General features: G+C 40.1%; 1 protein-coding gene across 1 annotated transcript; it reads right to left on the bottom strand.

The window, feature by feature from the left end:
• Positions 1–4,497: 4,497 nt before the first annotated feature.
• Positions 4,498–20,877, bottom strand: HCFC2 (host cell factor C2). The gene is made up of 16 exons (XM_065743116.1): positions 20,709–20,877; positions 19,362–19,510; positions 19,076–19,236; positions 17,869–18,077; positions 17,309–17,393; positions 16,161–16,264; positions 15,430–15,618; positions 13,985–14,170; positions 13,491–13,594; positions 12,464–12,626; positions 11,595–11,795; positions 10,366–10,436; positions 9,065–9,202; positions 6,921–7,106; positions 5,721–6,006; positions 4,498–4,805 (listed from the first exon to the last, which is right to left on the bottom strand). The coding sequence occupies exons 1-16, from the start codon at positions 20,872–20,874 to the stop codon at positions 4,780–4,782; spliced, it is 2,424 nt and encodes an 807-aa protein (XP_065599188.1). The 5' UTR covers positions 20,875–20,877; the 3' UTR covers positions 4,498–4,779.
• Positions 20,878–21,341: the final 464 nt, after the last annotated feature.

Raw genomic sequence — 21,341 nt, forward strand, 5'->3', positions numbered from 1 at the left:
AGGGTATTAAGTACTAACAAAGTCTGCTAATCACAGAATTGCAGTGGTTGGAAAGGACCTCAAGAGATCAGACCTCAAGAGATCATCAAATCCAACCCCACTGCTAAAGCAGATACCCTATAATAGGTTGCACAGGCAGGCATCCAGGTGGGTGTTGAATATCTCCATAGAAGGAGACTCCACAACCTTTCTGGGCAGCCTGTGCCAGTGCTCCACCACCCTCACCATACAGAACTTCCTAAGTTCACATTTTAGGCCATTGCTCCTTGTCCTGCCACTACACAGCACCGACCAGGCAACAGCCTGGCCTCATCCATTTGCCTCCCACCTCCCTTTAGATATTTATGAGCACTTATCAGATCGATGTTTATATTAGCTGAGATCAGACTGCTGGCCATAGATCTGCATAGCTTTGCCTGCAAGGCATCCCTTGCCTTTGGCAGCTATCTATTACCTTGTGTATTTTCTTGGACTGAGGGCACAACTTACATCTCTCTCTCTCTCTTGCTTGAACCTTCTGAATGAGGAAGACACCTTCTATCTGACTCCTTACTTTGTGAAGTATCTAAGTCCATTCCTTAGTTGGAAGGGAGCATAGATTCTAGAAAAAAAAAAGACATAGCAGAATTTAATTCTATCAAGTAAGGATGTTAATACTTTTTGTTAACACTGTTACCCATTGATACAACTGAATTTTATTTAATCTGTATGAAAATCTGTATCAAAATTTCCTGACTGAAGCCTATGATCCCAATCCAAATCCCAAGTCTCTGGTAAATAGCACTTTGATTGCAGCTCTGCCTCTGACGATGTTCTAAGATGGATGAAAGTGTGAGGACTTGCACACAAGAACACAAAACCTGCTGGACCGTATGAAGTAATGTCAGGGCCCAGAAGAAGGTGAGAGGCAAGCCCAAGGAGCTGGGATGGTGCACACCCCATAGCCTACTTTAAGAACCACTTGGAAACAACTTCAAATTGATTACTTTCACCTGCAGCTCACAGCATTGCAGTTCTGCCAGATAGAGGAATAACTCTCACCACTATGTACCATTTGGGACACAATGAAGTTCTTGTTTCTCTTTGAAGATACCATATCTGAGCATTTAACGAGCTGCTATACCAACTCAGCAATTATGTCACATATTAAAAGCAGATGCTTGTGCAAAGCAAGAGCTCCCTCAATAAAACAATGACAGCAAATCAAAACCAGCTGCAATTGAGGAGCTTGCATTTGGGGGCTGAAGTGTGGTACTTCTCTCCCCAGGACATCCCCATAGCCAACAACAATGCGAGTTCAGCAGCTTGCCCACAGCCTCTAGCATTTGGAGCACAGTTGGATGGTAGCAGCCTTCTGAGCACGTTAAGTGCATCCTCAAATCCCATCCTTTTCACAAGTTGTAACAAAGCAATACCAAACCCTTTGCCATTCCTTTTGAACACAGCTGCTGTTTAGATGGGGAAAGTCATTTTGAGAAGTCCTGTCACAGGGGGCAGGCAGCAAAGCTGCGTGGCACAAAGGCACGGAAGGGGCAGAGAGCAGGTGGAGAGCACAAGAGAGGGGTCAGTCACGGTGGGGAACTGAGAGATCCCTATGAGATGAAATAAACCCAAACAACTGAACAAACCGTAACGTAACCAAGAAGTCCGAAAGGGAAGAACCAAAAAGCAAGGACCAAGAACCAAAAAAGGAAACGCTTTGGTAACGCTCAGTCTTCCAATGCTGATCAATTATCCTTCTGCACTCCTCCAGGAGAAAAATTCTCTCTTCTCTGCACTATCCTACTGGAAGAAGCAGACGCACACGTCACTGTTTACAATGCGTTTGATAGGACAACCACTTTATTACAAAGAACAAACAACGCTTTGAAGTAAGACTGATCAACTTTAATCGTACAAAATGTCAGTTTTCCTTGCAGAGGTCATTAAGTAACAGGCTGTAAGACTAAGTTCACGTCAAATTCGCTATCCTGAAATATCAGATATCAACAGTAATACTTATTTTATATCCAGAGTTTATGGCATGATCGTGTGCTCTACTCCAAACTACATTCAAAAGATATTGCTATAATTACTTTGAAAGCACAAAGTGTAGGTTAGCGTTCACTTCATTCCCACTTTCACAACAACATTCCGACGGTGAAGCTGCAGCGGTGTCTGCCATACCTGGCACAACATCCCCCACAACTTGAGCAAACCAAGACAACCCTACAACACGGACACTGTCACCTGACAGATTGCAGCTTGCTACACGTTGCTTAGTGACTCGTGAAACAAATGGATAACACAGATCCCCAAGGAGTTGATGACAAGAGTCCTCTTGAAATGAATCGAAAATTGAACAATCAGTATTCGCCTGGCATTAGCTGACAGGCAAACAGGTGGGATTTAGACATGTTAGCAATACAACCCTAAAAACAGACCACAAAGTGTATTTTTACAGCATGTACCACAATTGCGTTGGAAAGTAAAACCGTAAGGAACTGGATTTGCATATGATCACTATTCAACACCACCCGACTTGGACGAAGAAGAGAAAGTGACATCTCATGTCACGTCAGCTGGAGAAAGCACACTTACAAGGAAATCATACTTTCATTGAAAACGCCACAGTTTTACCCTTTGGTAGTTGTGACACACCCACTGAAAAACAAGTTGTGCAAAGCATGTGAAACCAAGTGCAAAAAAACTCCACCCAGACATAACCCAACAGATTTTATTCTTAAATAACAACTCTACGATCACGGCTATCGACCAACAAAACCAAAGCCACAAGTGTTTTCTCTAAAGGCTTCTTTCACAGTACTAATAAGGAAAACCAAGTTATATTTTTTTCTAGTTAACAGCTCATGTACAGTAAAATCTCAATTATCAGTCAGTATTGGCGGTGAGATCATACCTGATGAAATGGGTCATTAAAACACAAGTATTTTAAAGCCAGTTAACGTCCGGAAAAAAATCCTATACATTCATACTATAAACACTGCTTAAAGTGAGTCTGGGATGTCTGTCATTGTCACAAACACAAGGTCTTTCTCTGGAGTAAGACCACACGTTACTCCCGTGCCACAATTAACACTACTAGAACGATTTATGGCCCCCAGCACTTCTTAGATGCTATTATAGCATGTGATGTGTTGCAATAATTAAGGCTGCATCAGCACTTCTGTCACAACCCTGCCTTGCAGGGTAGCTCAAACTTGGCTATAAAACCTGCTCTGGGATATGTGAGCTGTTACATCTCTCACATCTCAGCGATACTTCTCCCACCAAACCAGGCACATCATTTTCTTTTCTTTTTTTAGTTTACTTATTTACAAATGCTCTTAAGACAAATTGAACGGGCAGAGGCAAGCAATCCTACCTTGATGTGTAGTTATTTTGGCATTCAGGGCAAAATTAAAGTGCAAAGTATAAACTTCATTGCACAGGAAAGCAATTTAGATTTAATTTTAAAATAAATCTCATTTAGGTGCCTCCATCTACTCCCCTAATGACCTTGTCCGACTCAGCCATTTTCCCCTACACTTTGGTAAACATAGGTTTATATATAGATACATAAATAGCATTTAAAATGTTTACCTTTATTTCACTACTGTGAACACCTTTTATTTTTTCCCATTTAGCGTAGGAATGGATCAACCTATTCCTAGAAGTAATGCTTGTTGAACTTATCAGCTAGCTAGTTAATGTAAAATGATGCATAGTAAAAGGAGATACGGAACTTGATTGATAGAATATACTGGTAAAGCAAACAAGCACTTACGAAGATTAACTGGAATAAATATGTTGATAGTTGCCATACAATATGTGCAAAATTGCTTACCGTGTATCCTAAACTTTGGTTAAGATTTTCAGATCGAAGTTTTACAGAAACGTGATGGAAGCAACACAAGTGATTACAAACACAGGAATGAGGTAAGTCATTATTAGTGCAAAAAGCAAGCATATGCTAAAAGCAAAGCATATGGATTTAAAAAAAACAAAACAAACAAAAAAAAGAGAATGAATCTCGTGGAAGTCTTAATACAAGACCAGAAAGGTCTCTTGTAAACATTGGTATTTACAAGTTGGAGATTTGTACAACTACAAAAGGTCCACTCTAAATATTAGTAGTGCATTTACAATGAATTTACACCTCTTTTTTTTGCTTTTTTTGCAATAAGAGAAATGATGAAGTTTTATCTTTTTCCTTTTAAATTTTCAGGGGATATATTTCAGAATTATGATATTTGTTACAAATAGTAGAAAAATCATTTTCGTTTTTGTCCTTTTTCTTTTTTACAAAAAGGTATATATTAAAATATTTATATGTTTTAAGTTACTATATAATAACTGGAAAATTTTGCCTTGTACTCAGACACCACAACAAAGAGTTTGGTGTGAGAAAGCGAAACCAAACAGAACTCTCTCACATACCAAACCTTCACAAATTATCTACACAAGATCTGTGGCAACCATGGGGACTGTACCAAATACTACTGCCAATTCATTCTTTCCTTTATTTGAGAGCTGATATACCTACAACATTTTAACTACAGCTATGAAAAAGAGCTGCTGGATAGAGCGTGGTCCTCTTACCCCAGCATCCTCAGTATAGTTCCTATCTGGTACTCAGACCTGAGCAAGGCTATATAACGCCGATGTTTCAAACGTAAAAAAGGTTATATACTTTCAAGATAAAAACAATGCAAAAATAAAATATTTGTAGCATTTACAAATAGTACAAGAGTTACATTAAACACTACATTCGGAACTTGAAATGTGTTAACGCTGTTTCTACTTTGAGCTTGGTGTTTTCATATCTGCAAAAAGAAGGAGACATTGTTAGACATTTCGTGATCCCACACGGATACAGTGGTAGAACACTATTGAAACAACTGCTGCACAGCTCTGGGATACGGATTGTGGCCCAACCCCTTGCCATGTAAAGGGTTAGCATGGCCCTGGAAGGCTATTTGCCAAAAGTGAAGTAACACAATCAATTGATGGCAACCAGAAACTGCCTAGATGACAAAATGGAAACCAGGAATGAAGAATCACTTCAACCCAACCTATGCTTCTGGACTATATGCTGCTGTCAGAAGCCACAGGCCCTCTCTCAGCAGTCCCTTGTGCCTCTGTGCTGGTGCTAGCATTTATGCAGCTGCACAGATGGACACTGAGGAACTGAACAGGCTGAAAATGAAGCTTAATTTCCAGTCGGTCCATTCCCATTCCCAAGTAATCATAAACCTGTACAAATTCAAGGACAGAAATGAGATGATGAAACCTATTCTGAAGAACTCTAACATGGACTTCAAAAAGTATATCAATCACAGAAATGCACCTTACGTGACTTTATGAAAAATATCCTGATACGGAAGGGCAAAAGGTTGAAAATAACTTGGTTAAATCCACGCACGGAACTGGATTCTTAATAATACAAAATTTTTCTAAGCTGAAGTGAAGCCTGGGGAAATCAGATGCTTATTAGGATTTTACTATTTGAAGGATGAGGTAAGGTTCCATAACCAACATTCACTACCCGCTTGAACGAGTATCGTTTTGTTTAATGTAATGCTAAACTGAACAGCCACATAAAACTTGTACAGAACGAAACGATACTTCACTGCTGTGCAAAGTGCAGTGCTGAGCAAAGCAGCGTTGGTTCTAGAGCCATCAACAGCTCTGCCCAAAGCTACGAGCTGCTCAGTCACTGTGCCTGACACTAATATTACCTTGAAGCCATCGAACTTGCGTGGCCGGTCCATAGCCTCGCTCATTCTTTGCAGAAATCCTGAACACTATAGCAGGCCTGGAAGTGTAATCGACGTGAGCATTTGAAAGCTGGGCAGCAGTCACTACACAAGATGTCTTGAGACCACAGTATATTCTCATGAATACAAGCTGGTTTGGGTTTTCCTGCAATTGCGTGGAACGTATTGCTAAGTAGGCAGAATATTCTAAAATATTGCCAGAGGGTGAAGCAGGAGGCTCCCAGGAAAGATGAATACAGTCAACACTCTGGAAAAAAACAGAAAATATGATACCATGCAGTGAACCATATTCAGCTACATACATGACTTATAAAGTATATTATATTTACTACATATATATATTTATTCACACACACACAAACACATTTCTCTAGCGAGCATCTTGAAATTCTATCCTATTCTGTCAGTGTTTCTGTATTCAAGCAGTAACAATTTCTTTCTACTGGTACTTACGCAGAGACAACACAGATGCCAAAGGACATTTTGGAAAACAAGAACACTCATTTTCTGATTCATACAAGAGGGAATAAAAACAAATGGCACTACACTTCCAAAACACAGCTTTTCATGTAATTGTGTACTAGTGAAAGCTCAGTACATCTACAAGGATTTCAGGAGATGACTTTTACTGTTCCATGTTTCCCATCTACCATTAAAACAAATTACAAATCTCAGACAAACAAAGAAAAACCTCTCCAAATGTTTTAAGGTGGAATTTGTTGTGGCAGTGGTTTGTGAAAGGCATCTACTTGAAAGAGAGCAGATAAAGAGATAAAAATGCATTTTAGCGTGTCAATTCATTTCCCAGGGGTGGGCTCTAAGTTTGAAAAAGGTAACTGTTTTCTTCACAACTGTTTTATGCCAAAAGACTAAAACAATCATCCTTGGGAGGCAATAATGTACCTTCTGACTTTTCTTTTCTTTTTTTTTTTAAAAAAAAAAAACACAGTTGACTCCTATGAAATTGAAAGCACAAGAAAATAAATTAATGGGAAAATTATCAGGATTAAGATATACCTTGGAGCATGATCATTAAGTCTTAAAATATTTCCATTTTAGCTTATCACACAGGGCAGAATTCACCAGTGAAGATGTTGACACTCTTCACTAGGACAATTTTCACGTAAAAAATAAAAACCGGCCATTATCTGTATTTCTCACCTTGGTGATTTTGACTGTTGAAGGAGCTCCAGGAAAACCTGGAATGCATGTTTTGAATTCACTCACTTTACTGAAAGGCCCAACACCACAGCCATTAATTGCAGCAACTCTGAACCTGTACACTGTGCCTGGAAAAAGATCCTGCTTCTTCAGTAACCTGTAGTCTGGTACATCTGCATCTTCCATCTGAAAATAAAGCAACATTAGAATACTTTACAAAAGTAGCCTAAAAATATAAAGTGGTAGCAAGAAACATGGATAAGTTTAACTGAAATAGAAGAACTGATTTTAACATTTTTGTACTTTCACTGAAACCTTTCATATAAGGGCCCTGACTGAAGCACACTGCACACCCACCCACCCCCACCCACAGACATTTAAACTGAACAGCATCTCTAGTTTTAATTGGGAAAGAAAAAGAAAAAGCAGCATTTCCAACTGCATAGATTATGATTTAATTAGTATACTCCCCTGTCCTCAAAACTATTTTTCTTTCAATAACAATCATTCCTATAGCTACAAGTTGTAGTTTTATTAAATGGTAATCACAATGTTTCTAAAGAAAAGTGAAGTTAGTAAGTTACAAGCAAGCACATTAGGGCCACCAAGATGAACACAGGGCTGCGGCACCTCTCCTATGAAGACAGGCTGAAGGAGCTCAGATTGACCGTTCAGCCTGGAGAAGAGTAGGTTGTGGAGAGATCTCATCGTGGCCTTCCAATATTTAAAGGGAGATTATAAACACAAGGGAAATCAACTTTTTACACGGGGAGAGATAGTACAACGGGGAAAGGTTTTAAGCTAAAAGAAGGGAGATTTAGATTAAATGTTGGGGTAAGTTTTTAATGAGAAAGTGATGAGGTGCTGGCACAGGCTGCCCAGAGAAGCTGTGGATGCACCATCCCTGGAGGTTTTCAAGGCCAGGTTGGGTGGGGCACTGGGCAATCTGATCTAATACTGGATCTAGTGGCAGGCAGCCCTGTGGCAGCACGGTTGGAACCTGACAATCTTTGACATCCCTCCCAACCGAAGTCATTCTATGATTCTGAAACACCACGTACTAGTGTATTTCCATGACTAACTCATGCACTGATACATCCTTGGACCTATCTACTGAACTATTCTCCTTGCAAAAAACACACAAGAAATCACAGTCTATATAAACACTGTAAAGCATGCTATGTGAAGTCTTCAAAACTGGCATGTGCTTTCAAAAAAGTGTTCTGTTCCTCATCTCAAGAAAATCCATTGGTGTAAGACAGTATATGGAATACCATCAGCAACCAAAAAACATTTTTATACTATCAATTCTACAAATACACTGTAGAAAGATACAGATACCTTACATAACAGGGCACTATAATCAGTATCTACAGAAGTAGAGAAAAGTGCTCAGATTGCCTGATTAACACATAGATACATAGCAGAGGTTAAAAATCCCTCCATAGGTTTTATTTTCTCTCAAATACTCCATCTACAAGCAAGAGACCTAAGTTGTTTGCTAACATGTGAAGTGCTGCAGGTAAAGCAGAGATCTACTCTGGCAGAAAGAAAGCAAGGCTAAATACCAGGCCATATGGTGACTGCAAGTAAGCAACAAGTCTATGCAAGTGAACACTGATTTCTGAGTTTGAAGTTAACTCAGATCTTTTTAAGAGATACAGTCTCTTACTGTAGGCATTTCTGGCTGTTTGAGTGACACAGTAATCAGTTTTGTTTCTAGGCCATAATTTACACTTCCACGCCAAAACTACAGAAGTATTAGTACTTTTAAGAATTTCAAAGTGAAGATCCTTGAGACAGAGAAGAAAGTGACTGAAACATTTCAGTGCTCTATTGAAATCACATATTGCAAAGTTCTCTACTGTTCGGTTTTCAGAGGTTTGAAAGTTTACTGAGTTGAAAATTCCTTCCTAAGGCTACAAATAGAAACATGGGAAGAATTAGCAACAGCACAATAAAATGTTCTATATAATTAGAAGAAAACAACAGAAAAAGATGCGTCTTGTTAGGATATAGATTAAAAAAAGATAAGTAGGCCAAATACATCAGTAACTTGTTGTTACATTTTGTTGTCAAGCATATGAGCACCATATTTGAAAATGCACAAGTGCAAACCACGGCAGGGAAAAATGGGCAGCTACCTTGTTAGAAGCATTCAGTGTTTCCTCTGGCAACAAGTAGAACTGGCTCACTACAGCACTGCTGTTCTTAAAAATTCCAACATCATACCACTGTCGTTCCCTTGATTTCACTGGTGCCATCTGTCTTTGCGGAGTTTTCTAGTATTTGAAGAACATGTTATGTAGACCATCCATACTTCAATACAGTATAAAAAAAACAGCTCAAGATTCTAGAGTATGCAGAATTCCCTTTCATACCGGCGAGTTATTTTTTATACTTCAAATGAATATGAATTTACTATTAACATACAGTTCAAAACCAATAGGTTCTCAAAAATTTAGGAACAGATCATCACTTAAAAAATAGAGTAACTAGCTGGAATGTCATCTCTGACATTCTAGTTGAAGCAGGGAGGGGAAGAAGCTTGAAGCTGTAGAACCAGGTGTGTGTGGCAGCATGTAGTGATGAGTTAACTCTGCTCAGAGATTAACAGAAGTGATGTGACGTGGATACCTGCAGAAAGCTGCTAAACTTACAGCTCAGAAAACAGCCTCTGCTTTGGCATAGGACAACAGCTGTAGAAGGCATGAGAACTGTTTGGACTGACCCAGAAAGACAAGCCATCTTTCTTGTTTGACTCCAGGCACCAGGAAGAGCGCCTGCACGGCCAGTGCTGTCCACCACACCTTATGGTGTTCCTGCTAGTGTGGAAAAGGGGCAGGAGTGTCAGCTGCTATTGGCAAAAGCACCCCAACTCTTAAATAGCTGCTGCTTCTTCCCATCCTTAGCTCCACTCTTTCGGTGGCAAAAATAGCACCTTGGTTTTGTGTATTAAAATGTAAGCAGGTGAAATAGGAGGCATTTACTTTTTTTCAGGAAGTATTTACAGCTTGCATAGCCAGTCCCCATCTCTTCTAGGGAAAAACATCAAGATGTCAGTTCAGTTATGTTTCAAACCTACACATCAGCAGCTAACACTACACCTGATTTAATGCATATCTCAAATTCAGCTGTGCAGACAGAAGAACATTCCACATTTGCACATCATGCAGCAGAAAGCCCACTCCACTGCTCCCGTCGATTAAAATGATTCAACAGCTGAAACACATTCCTGGATCTCCTCCCAGCTAAGCAACTGCTACTTAGACTCAAATCTAACCCACACAGTGCAATTAGTTTTACAACAGAAAATGTTTACCCCTGTGTCATTCACTTCCAGCCCTAAACATACATTTTCCTCTTTCAAAGAGACACAGTTAAAGAAAAACAGAAGAGCTCTTACAGCTAACCAACAGAATACAATTTGTTTTTGCAGACTTACAGAGGAATGTGAATCATTTGCCTGTCCAGCATTGACCTTTGTTGAAGGCATGAAATAAGCAGTTTCAGCAGCTAGAAATAAAAAGTTATATTGAAAACATTTAACTTGTAAGAAAAATTTAAGTGTCCACAAAATTGATCTCAACAGTCATTTACAACTGTTTGCTGCAAAAGTATGTCTCAGAGCTCTTTTGCATGCAGTTCTATTTATAACACAACAACTAATTTTGACTTTCTTTATATTCACATGAACCTGACAGCACAGATAACTGCAGATAATAGAGACAGAACTTGGAAGGCGGGTCTCAAAGAATCCTCAGGTGTGATGTAACTATGAAATCAATATGGAATATCATGAACAAACAATCTATGTATCAGGTTGAGGCACGTGCTGATGGCACCGTACAAACAGCCTAGCCTAGAATCTTAACACATCGTTTCTGATTTTAAGAGTTCAGACTGTATTAATAAGAGCAATTAATCTTTTAACAATACTAAGGAACATAATACTTAAATTTAAAATGTAATCTTTAAAGAATAAATCAAAGCACATGAACAATGCAAGGGGATATTAGTACTCTATACCTGTGTTTGTGTTTTGCTTTTAAAAAACAATATTGTTCAGTAAAAATTGTACTATTCAGTATCAACAAGAGAATACCATTCTTTAGCTAACACTCAAAACAGCAGCAAGCACAGCCTGTTGATTTTCAAGAAAAAATGTGAAGAATTACTGATGTGTTTAGCTTTGCTTTAGACACTTCAAACACACTGTAAAGAGGTCACCACGTTTGCCTAGTGGTGAGCCAGCCACATGAGCTGTCGTGCTCGTTACAGAGGTCAGTTATTTAAAATCAAAAAAATCCAAGGCAACAAGCTATAGACTTTTGCTGACTAAAAAAAGCAATCACCGGATGAAAGCAAACGTCTCACAAGCAACAAAACTGCCCACCACGGCTATTAATAAAACAGGCATCTGCATAAAAGACTTAAAGGACTTTTCACTTACAGAAAACAAAGTGGCTTACAAATGTATAAAAAGAACACCCTGATTTTTAGAAGTATGTAAAAATCATAGCAGAGATCATTCAGGCTGCCTGAGGTCCTCTGTAGCCCAAAGCCCTATCTCTATCCCAGGAACTAGTCAAGACAGGAATCCCACACTACAGGAACTCTGATGGCCTTAGATATATATGGCTCAAAATACAGTATGTGAAACACATTTCAAACCTTCAGATTTTGAATTGAATGTTGTTAGTGAAGTTTCATCTTTAACAACTGCCCCATTTGTACTTGATGATTCAGTTTTAACAGCCTGCTGGGTTACCATAGTTTGTGTGCTGGAGACAGTACTGGATACAGAAGCATCGGGAATTACAGTTCGTTTGTCCAAGTCATGTAATTCACCTACATTTGCTGAAGTCTGAGGACCTTAGAAAAAGAAAACATGAAAGAGAATGCAATCTAGAAGATGTGTAACACAGATCTCAATCTAAAGGCTTTAGTTTCAGATAAAAAGAGATCTAGATTAGATCTGAATATGAAATCAATATGGAATATTGTGAACAAATAAAACAAATGCTTTCCTTATGTACATAGCTTAAGAACCTGTCTGCACAGTCATAACCAGATATATGTACACAATTGTACTAAAATGGCAATTTCATTTGTGTTAGATGAATTTCATATCCAAGTAGTCAAGAAAGAACTGATTTGGGATAAAAACAAAAAAAACCATCCACACAAATGAACATCAGAGTTTTAAAACAATCAACTTCATCAACAACGCAGAAGTTTTTCTTGCTCAGCACCAAGACCCAAAATTTCCACGCAATACTTAAGTCACACTGAAGATAACAAATATGGTCGTGTCAACTAAATGGCATAAAAAGAAAACGTGCTTGGGCCTGGATTCACCGCATCCATCTTCCCTCATGTCTACTAAAAATACATACAGTACTAGCTAGCACAAGGAACTTTATAAACTACAAAGGCATCCACATTGATTTTAAATCGCAAGACAAATAATCTTACTTTGTGTTAATTAGAGTCATTTAACATTTGTTTTTTTATTAATTTGTACTCTATAGATATCTTACTTGAAGTACAAACAGGCAAAAGAGAAGGGGCATTTGATTCTTTGAATCCTGCTGCATCTGCATGGTTTTTCATAGTCTCCTGTGCAGTCTTGTTTTCAGGTGCTGCAACCTTTTCTTTTCCTTCTATTTTTAATAATGAGTTGGATGAAAGGGTAACTTGGACCTAATCAAAACAATACACTGGTTAACATTTAACTGTGCAGTTCAGAAATGTCAGTTGCACACATGGCACAAAAACACTTGCTCAAAAACATCAAATGAAAATCCTCCAAACTTAAGAATCCAGGTTTAGCCATATAAAACAAAGACTCAAGTTCTAAACTGACTTAGAAGTATCCCTATCCCATGCCACATTTTATCTGAGCATGCTCACATTCTTATTACAAGCCCACTAGGGAGAAAAGGGGGGACTGGGGGAGAGCAAAAGGACAATTAGAAAAGCTTTCAGCCATTGCTTTCCTGGTACTTATCTAAGATTCCTACTGTTAGTAAAATTCACAATACTTCTACAAGTGTTTTCAGCAAGAATACATTATGGATTCCATGCAGATCTGAGGGCTTACACAACTCAGAAAAGGACTATATTTCTAAAAATGTGATCCTCTTGCCAAAGATTTTCCTCTTTCCTTCAAACTGGCAAAACAGTGGAATATCTAAAACTGCATGAAAACCCTACCAAAGAAGAAACGTGCACTATCCTTCCTGTTTCCCATGCTAATTTCATGATCACTTTGAAGATGTAAAATATTTCTACCGTTATCAGGCTTCCATTTAGCACTCTGGAGCTCAATACAGTCACAGTTTTCTCTATGCATTACCACAAAGAGGACTTTAAAGACTGCATCAATGATTAAAATCAGGTGAACATAATAAAGCAAACAACCACTTCAGCAGCTGTCTTCTTTGTTGTTGTTTGATTCTGGGGTTCTAAAGATATGCAGTGATTTTAAAAACTGAGAAAGTGTCTGGCATTTCTCTCACTTCCCGCACCACTTTTCTACCTAGGTGTTTTTCAGTTTACACTTACGTTGTTAGGAACGACATTATTTGTTTGGCTGGGATGATCCACCTTCATTTCTGGGCAAGGGACACTAGGCAATGACTGTGGGTTTTGATGCAGAGAAGAGCCACCTTTCAGGTAAACAAAAGCAAATTCCAATCAGTTACATAAAGCTTCATATTATGCTGGGTGGAATCTGTTCCAGTAAGCAAGAATGAAACATGAAGTTGCCTAAAGGATGACTCGGCTGTTAAGACTGCACGGCCAAACAGTCAGTTAAAATCCTCACTGCCTGCTCTCAAACAATGCAGCACTGCACAAATATATTCAGCATTCAGATAGCTAACCAGAACAGAGCCAGGTTAAAGCTGAGTTCTCTACAATTATGACATGTATTTCAGGAATGGTCAAAGAAACAGGGACTCTCAAAATTATCTTACTGTTTTAAACAAACTCGTTTTAATTATTTATACAGGTATCTACTCTGCCTTTGCACAAGCATAAGGTGCTCTGACCACTACCTTGTGAACTCAGCGCTGATGCTTCAGGAATCCCAGTGCCAGGTGTTCCAGCTGCTGATGACAATGGTGAGTCAGCATGTAATTGAAGAAGATATCCTTCAACAGTAGGTACTTCATCCCATTTCACTTGGAAAGAGTTGGTTGTAGCTCTGATCAGCTGTACCTGTGAGGGCGCTGGAGGTTTCTCTACAAGAAACCAGGAAGACATAGATGCCATGTTTGAAACTGCTCTCTTTTAAGAAATATCTATATAATGCAAGCAAAACCCAAGAGTTCCCTTTTCACCTACGTATAATATATAACAAATTAAGCAGGAGACATTGTCAAAAATGTCAAAATAAGTGCAGAATTGCAAATAGCCATCCTAGACATTCAGAAATAATGACATTTTTATGCCTTGGGGTTTTAATGGCTGGGTTTTCTGCTGCTGGCATGTCTTTGGGTTGCGTAGACATCATCACAGGAATTACACACAGAAGAGATCCTTGTCTCCTCCCAGAAGACTGGACACAGCTCTGACTCCTAAAGCTTCACATATTCCTGAAAAAAATTCACAGAAGACTACACCTCTTTTTTGCTTGCTCTTTATAGCTAAAGTGAACTTTCCCTCAAACTCCTGTGCAGGCTGAAGCCCAGGCATGACTCAGTGCCCATGACCTGCTCCCCTCACTTGCCTTGATGCCTGACCCTTGCTACTCCTTTTCTTACTCTAACCTGTCAATGGGGGGAAAAACAAAACAAAACAACAACCAAAACACCAACAAAAACATGTTCTCCACTGCCCTAAACATTTCACAGTCTCCAATAACCATTCCCACACTCCTGTTTGGGTAGATAAGAACTCCCACCTGAAAGTACTATTCCAGCCCCCTCACTCCCTATACTATCTCAGTGTTCTGCCATCAAACAAATATCCATCGCTCCAGCTACTAATGAGCAAATAGTGCTCCAAAAATTCCTTCAGCCCCAGAACAATTTTGTCCTTTCTCTGATTCAATAGTATCTTTCTTTCAACAGCCCAGGAGATGAGGAAGCAGCAGCAGCAGTGACGCCTTGAGGAGAAGGAGTTGGTAAAAAAAATAAAAAATAAAATAAAATAAAGCAACAGTAGAAAAGAACACTCTAAGAAGAGATGAGAGGAACTTCAAGTTTAGCTAAAACATCTGTTAGGACCCTGTATCTATCAACTGTGGCATGAAATCTAGGCACAATGTTCTTGCAGGGGCATTAAGCACAGCTTTTATTAAGACTTTTTTTTCTTCCTGATGGAGCTACAGCTGCAGCCTTCAAACAACTGGCTGTGAAGTATGATTCACATGAATGAGCTTTAAAATTTAAAACACCCTAGTGTTTGCCACAGCTTTGGAGCTTGTGATCACGACAGCTTCCTATACATTAATAAAATACAGATAACAGAACAATTTCCTTATTTATTTCTGACTCACCAGTATCAAGGTACCAAAGGTCTTTGCAGCAAACTTGATTGTTCCAAGCTTTTCTGTAACCATCTCTACCACTCCAGATATACAGACGAGTGCCAACTGCTACAGCACAGTGTCCTGCTCTTGGCCCTGGTAACAGGTTATTTTTGTCTTCCTGGCAATCTGAGATGAGGCCTATCCATTCTGTGGTATCTAGTAAATGAAACTCAAAAAACTTAGTTTCTAGATGTTTTTCAAAACCAGCAATACATACGTTAATACACTTAACTGCTCAGAGAAAAGGGAAATAAATTACCTCTGTTTTTATAATGACTGCATTTGCATTTTTAATACTACAACGAGAAGATCACTTTCCAATTCATCTGCATGATATGTTCAACTAATGCAGGATCAATTTTCAAATACAACATCAGGGACAGTTCTGTCACAATTTAGAAAAAACATTTCAGGATCTGTCTCTTGTGTCTCACTATAAATGAAGAAGCATTAACTATATTCCTAGTACTATAGGTGTATGAACAAGGATGTGCATCAGCAAATCTGCTGAATGTTTAAAAGAAAAAAAATAACTTCTTAAGAAAGATGAAAAACATAGTTATCTTGTGTAGTCAGCTAAGTACAAGATGCAGCTGTACATCTTCTAACCTTTCTCAGCGTCTTCGTAAAGTTCATTCTATTCTGTTAGAAAAGTGTTAATTCACAATGCCCCCTCCGAGAAAGACAGAAGCACTAACCCAAATTAAGATAAGCAAATGAACCGGTACATTTCCATTCACCATCATGAGTAGAAATTTCACCTCCTGCTGACTGTGGAACCCATCCACCAAAAATATACATTCTGAAATGAAAGAAAAGAGGGAAGAGGGAAAAAGAAAAGCCAATTAACATTTCCACAGCTGCTGCATGTGCTCTCTCAAACTAGGACAAAACAGAAAACTTCCAGTGCTTTACAGGTCTGGTTTACATCACATTGTCTGCAACAGGATTCCAATACATCTAGCTTCAGAAAATTTTGACCAAGTTAACTGATTAAAAAACAAAACAGAATAGCCAAACAACAAACTCAAACAACTTCCCAGACACTGAAGTTGATTCTTGATCTTTTCACAAACCTCCAAACTGCTCAGACTCTCTGAAAATCATGCATTTACATGGAATTTCTACACTTTAATTGTAGACCTCTAAAAAAATACTTCTATAGTTAGAAGACAGGTATCTAAGTCAGGCATTGGAACTCAAAAGCACAATGCAAGCTACAACCTAATAAAACTTTCTACATTAAAAAAAAAAAGCTAAGCTCTTAGCTCGGACAACACAGAGCTTTTTCACTTCTTCCCCATCTGCTGCCTCTTTCTTCTCATCCTAGCTTGTAAACTGATATAAAATGAACTGAAATCCATCTTTAGAAGTCCATTCTATCTTGCCAAAACAAGTCATGACAACAAGAAGTGAAGTAATGAAGAACAGAGCACAGAAAAACTGGTCCACAGAAATACAGAATGGTTTTGCCTAGAACTAGTTCTATTCTTTGGGCCAATTAACTTTGTGTAGCTATTTCCTCATCACAGACAGAGAGGGACTGAAGTTGGCTCCTGACGGAGCCAGCTCAGGTCCAACTGATTCTGCCCCAGAATGTACAAAGACACACCAAGAAGTTTGGAAAAATGCCAGTGGGTTGAACAGCCCATCCCGCTGTACGGAAGCGGTGACAATCTAATAACCCTAAATTAAAAATGGTACTTGTAAATTTCCACTGAGTAACAGAAGCAGAAAAGCACTCTACAGGGCTGATGGTTTTTACTCAGTAGTAGTAGTGGATAAGCATCGTCATTCTCCTACTAGGTGTACCTTTCTATAGTTGAGCTTTTAACAACAGACATACTTGTTTCCTATTACATTGGCCGTATGGAGACTGCGAGGAAGTGGTACTGTCCCTTTAGTTTCTGGTCTTGACCAGGTCATGGTTTCTAAAAGAAAAAGAATAAAAATCCTCAAATAACTTACTGCTGTGTATTTCACTACCTGGGGTTTAGGTGGGAACATACCTCTAGAATTCAACAAAACAAAACCTCACCTTTTTTTTAAGGTGTTTAGAAAACAAAGTGCAATAACATGCACTTAAAGCTTCTTTTAAAAATCATACAAAATTCTGAACAACTGTTTTTCAAAAGGACATATTAAACCCATTTTCTTTATGATTATTCACAGCAACAGTCTTTAATGCAATCTAAGACAACAATCTCACACCGTAACTCAAATCGGTGAGAATAATAAATGTATACAACGCTGTATCTGTCTCATTTCAAAAATTACAAAAGGTTAACACCACAGTGTAATTCATGATAGCACATCTGCACCACAGAACGCCACTACTCCTCATATAATTTAATATTTATTCATAGACAGTGAGGCCCCTGCACTTCTACTGGCTAATAAACTTACCTATGTCAAGTTCCCAGAGATCGTTAAGCCGACAGCCACACATCCCACCAAAAATATACATCTTTGGAGCTCCCAAATCTTTTCTGCAGTACACAATGGCCGTGTGCGATTCTCGGGGAGATGGCAAGATCCCTTTTGTCACAGGAATACTCCAGCCAACAACTCCAGATCCATGCTGCAGCTCCAGTTCGTAGAAATCATTTAAATACCTACAGATTTATTGAAGAAGTATGAAAAGTATGTTTATAAACAAGATTATACATGAGCCTAAAACCCCTATCACTTCTATGTGTTACAACTTCTGCTTTGGAAGAGTGGAGAACTTGAAAATCCCAGAACATCTGAAGGCATTATGGACAGTACCTAAACAAAACTAATTGACAACAAAAGATGAACTATGGTAACTTCTTGCCTCTAAGATCGTAGTCTTTCATATCATAATTCACGCAGTATGGTTCAGCAAAGAACAATCCAAACTGGAAAACAACATTCTTAGCCAAAATTACTATGTAAGAAGAAACCAGGAATAAACTGCAGAGCCTTAAGAAACGCACATGGGATGTTCAAGAACTTCTGCAACTCTGAGGCAACAAAAGAAGCTGTTTCTTTTCTGATGTGTTCAGGCTGCCCAACAAACAATGAGCCAAGTGTTGATGCTGGTAAGCTATTTTTAGATAACTTTCAAATCTTGGCACTCGCTCTGGATACCTCTTGTTTAATGAGTTTCAAATTGCTCAGTGGATATAAGCACTCTCAAATGTAGGTGAACACAGTATTAAATTTCAGTGTCATAGAAGTTTTTACTGATAATAAAGGCAACTCCAGCTGTTACTCCGAAAATATTTTAACTCTTTTCCACAGCATTATAGTTGAAAATTCCATTGTGAATTCCCTGATGACCCACGAGACTTCACGCATTTAAGTAATTCTAAATGACAAGCATTCTTAAAAACATCACCCAGGGAAAATAGCAAAGTCTTCTCCGGTTTCTCTCCAAAAAAGTTAGAGCTTGTAGTCCATGCGCTATTCAGTGCAATCAGCAGAAGGAATATTTAAGCTTCTTAGCATGCAATCCCTTTACCCTACAATCAGCACATCGTACAGGACATCCTCCCTAGAATGTTCCTCTTCAAAGTTGTTGCATCTAGTCTTTTTTTTTGTTGTTGTTGCTTTTTTAAGTCATTGAGATCAATCCAAACCAGCATACCTGGGAACATTATTATTTGAATCCTCACTTTCATTTGCCAGGCCACCAAATAAGTAGCACTTGTTACCATACAAAGAAAAGCTGTGGCCAAGTCGAGGACAAGGAGGTGATCCAGTGGAAGGAGCTTGAGGTTTTACTTTCTTCCAGAGCCATCGACTTGCCTTAAAGAAATGAAAAATCAGAAATATCTTCACTCATATCATAGTTGGTAACGTAAAATGTGCTTATTCCTAAATAGGTAAATGTAGTACTCTGCCAAACTGGAACATTTTCAAACATCCCCTACCTGTAACTCATATAAATCGTTACTGTATCTTCCATATTCAACCATTCCTCCAAAGACTAGTATTCTAGTACCATCACAAACAAATCCATGCGCTGCACAGCCTGGAGGAATATCTCCTCTTACAGCCGGAAGGAACCACTGATTTGTAGCTACAGTTGGGAAAAAAAAAAGAGGGGAATTAAGCAACAAAACACAGAGAAAAAGTATATTTTTAAACACCTCTGCTGTCTAAATTACTAATTTACATGTAGATGATTGTGAATGGGCTGCTTAACACTGTGTTTTAAAATACCAGTTAATCGATTGAGAACACTTAAGAAAGAAAACCAAAGCAAATAACAAAACTAGCAAAACAATCCACCAACACTTTTATAAAACCAATGTTACACAATGTATGAGCCTGAGGTTGTCAAGACAGTTACCGAGGGTCAGCAATTTAACAGACCTGCTGAAAAAAGAAGCTAATGAGGAACACAAGTGCTGTTCCACACAAAAGAGACAACTACACTAACTCAGAGCACCAGCCCTAGAAACAGAATTATCATAGCTGCAGCAGCATGGCAGTGTGCCTGTTCTTAATAGCCCTATTGAAAAACTAATTACACAATTCTGGGACCAATGTTTGTACCTACCAAGTACTGCCCTGAAACGAGAGAGAAGAGACAAAGAGGCAGGAATGCACAATTTAGACTGCCCGATACAGTAGCACCTTGTCGTTCAAACTGTGCTAGAACTAAGGAATTACAAGAAATACTGTATCTTCCTTTTCTAAGGCTTTTTTTTCATGAATTAAGAAGAAAACTGTGAAATTCAAAGCTTCCAGCGGCCACTGCTTCAGGGGATTAAGCAGTTCTCACTGTGGGTCATGGCCCCTCCTGTTACTGGAGCAGAAAAATGAAAACGTGATGTTAAGACTCACTAAAAACAGACTTAGCTCTTGCTCTAAAAGGCATATAAAAGCTGCCCCAAACGTAACGCCTCCAATTTTACGATGTTGGCCCACAGCGTCAGAGGTGGATGTTGGCGGTACAGCAGCTGAGGTTGCCACCAATACCCCACCGCACGCTGCCGTGTGACAGACAGCAGCAAAGGGGCAGTCTGATAGGTCAGGTCATATGGTCATAGGTGTCTACGAAGGAAAGGTGCGTCACTGAATTACTCCACGCACAGAAACTCCAGCCAGCGGCCTCGGGGCAGGGCGGGAGGCGGCGGGCAGCAATCCCGAGCACGGCGCCCGAGCCCCGCAGGGCCGTGACAGCGGCACGGCGCTCTCCTCCCCGCCGCCCCGCGCTCCCCACCCCCGCCCGCGGCGGGACCGCGCCCGCCGCCCCGCCCCGCCCCGCGTACCCGTGTTGTAGACGTGCAGCTCGTCGGCGATGCCCTCGTTGCCGCCTCCGAAGATGATGACCAGTTCGCGGATGGCGACCGCGCGGTGCCCGTGACGGGAGCGCGGCACCGGCCCCGTGAAGGAAGACACCCGCCTCCAGCTCAACCCAGCGGCGGCCGCCGCCATCTTAGCGCCGCTCCCACAATGCAGCGCGCGGCCAGGACGGGCCGCGGGGAAGGAGGGCAGCGCCGAGCCCGCGGGAGGCGGCGGGGAGGCCGCCGCGGGTCACGTGATGGCGGCGGGGCGGGCGCCCTACGGCCCTGAGGGGAGCGGCGGGGCCCAGGCGTGCTTCGGGAGCGTGGCACAGGCTTCGCTTCAACTTGGCCAGTGTTTGCCACAGGTCTCCAGATGTGGCCTCAACAGGGCATAGCAGAGCAGAAGGAGCACTCCCTCGACTTCCTGGCCAAGCTCTTTGTAATGCACCCCAGGATGCCACTGGGCTTCTGGGCCATCAGTGCACACTGCTGGCTCATAGTCAGACTGCTGCTCACCAGGACACCCAGGTCCTCTGCAGAGCTCCTTTCCAGTACATCAGTCCTTCACCTGTGTGGCTGCATGCAGTTATTCCTCCTCGGATGTAGCATTCTGCATTG

This window comes from Cyrtonyx montezumae, unplaced genomic scaffold (genome assembly GCF_038088225.1).
Source record: "Cyrtonyx montezumae isolate F1298 unplaced genomic scaffold, pur_monq_1.0 scaffold_3, whole genome shotgun sequence".
Classification (NCBI taxonomy): domain Eukaryota; kingdom Metazoa; phylum Chordata; class Aves; order Galliformes; family Odontophoridae; genus Cyrtonyx; species Cyrtonyx montezumae.

Bases quoted from the DNA above. Each gene is read 5' to 3' on its own strand.
- HCFC2 (XM_065743116.1), bottom strand. From the start codon at position 20,874: ATGGCGGCGGCCGCCGCTGGGTTGAGCTGGAGGCGGGTGTCTTCCTTC. The intron at 6,007-6,920 runs GTGAGAAATACA...GTTTTTTTCCAG, and splicing joins CAACAGTCAAAATCACCAAG to AGTGTTGACTGTATTCATCT. The intron at 4,806-5,720 runs GTAATATTAGTG...TTCTTTTTGCAG, and splicing joins GCAAGTTCGATGGCTTCAAG to ATATGAAAACACCAAGCTCA.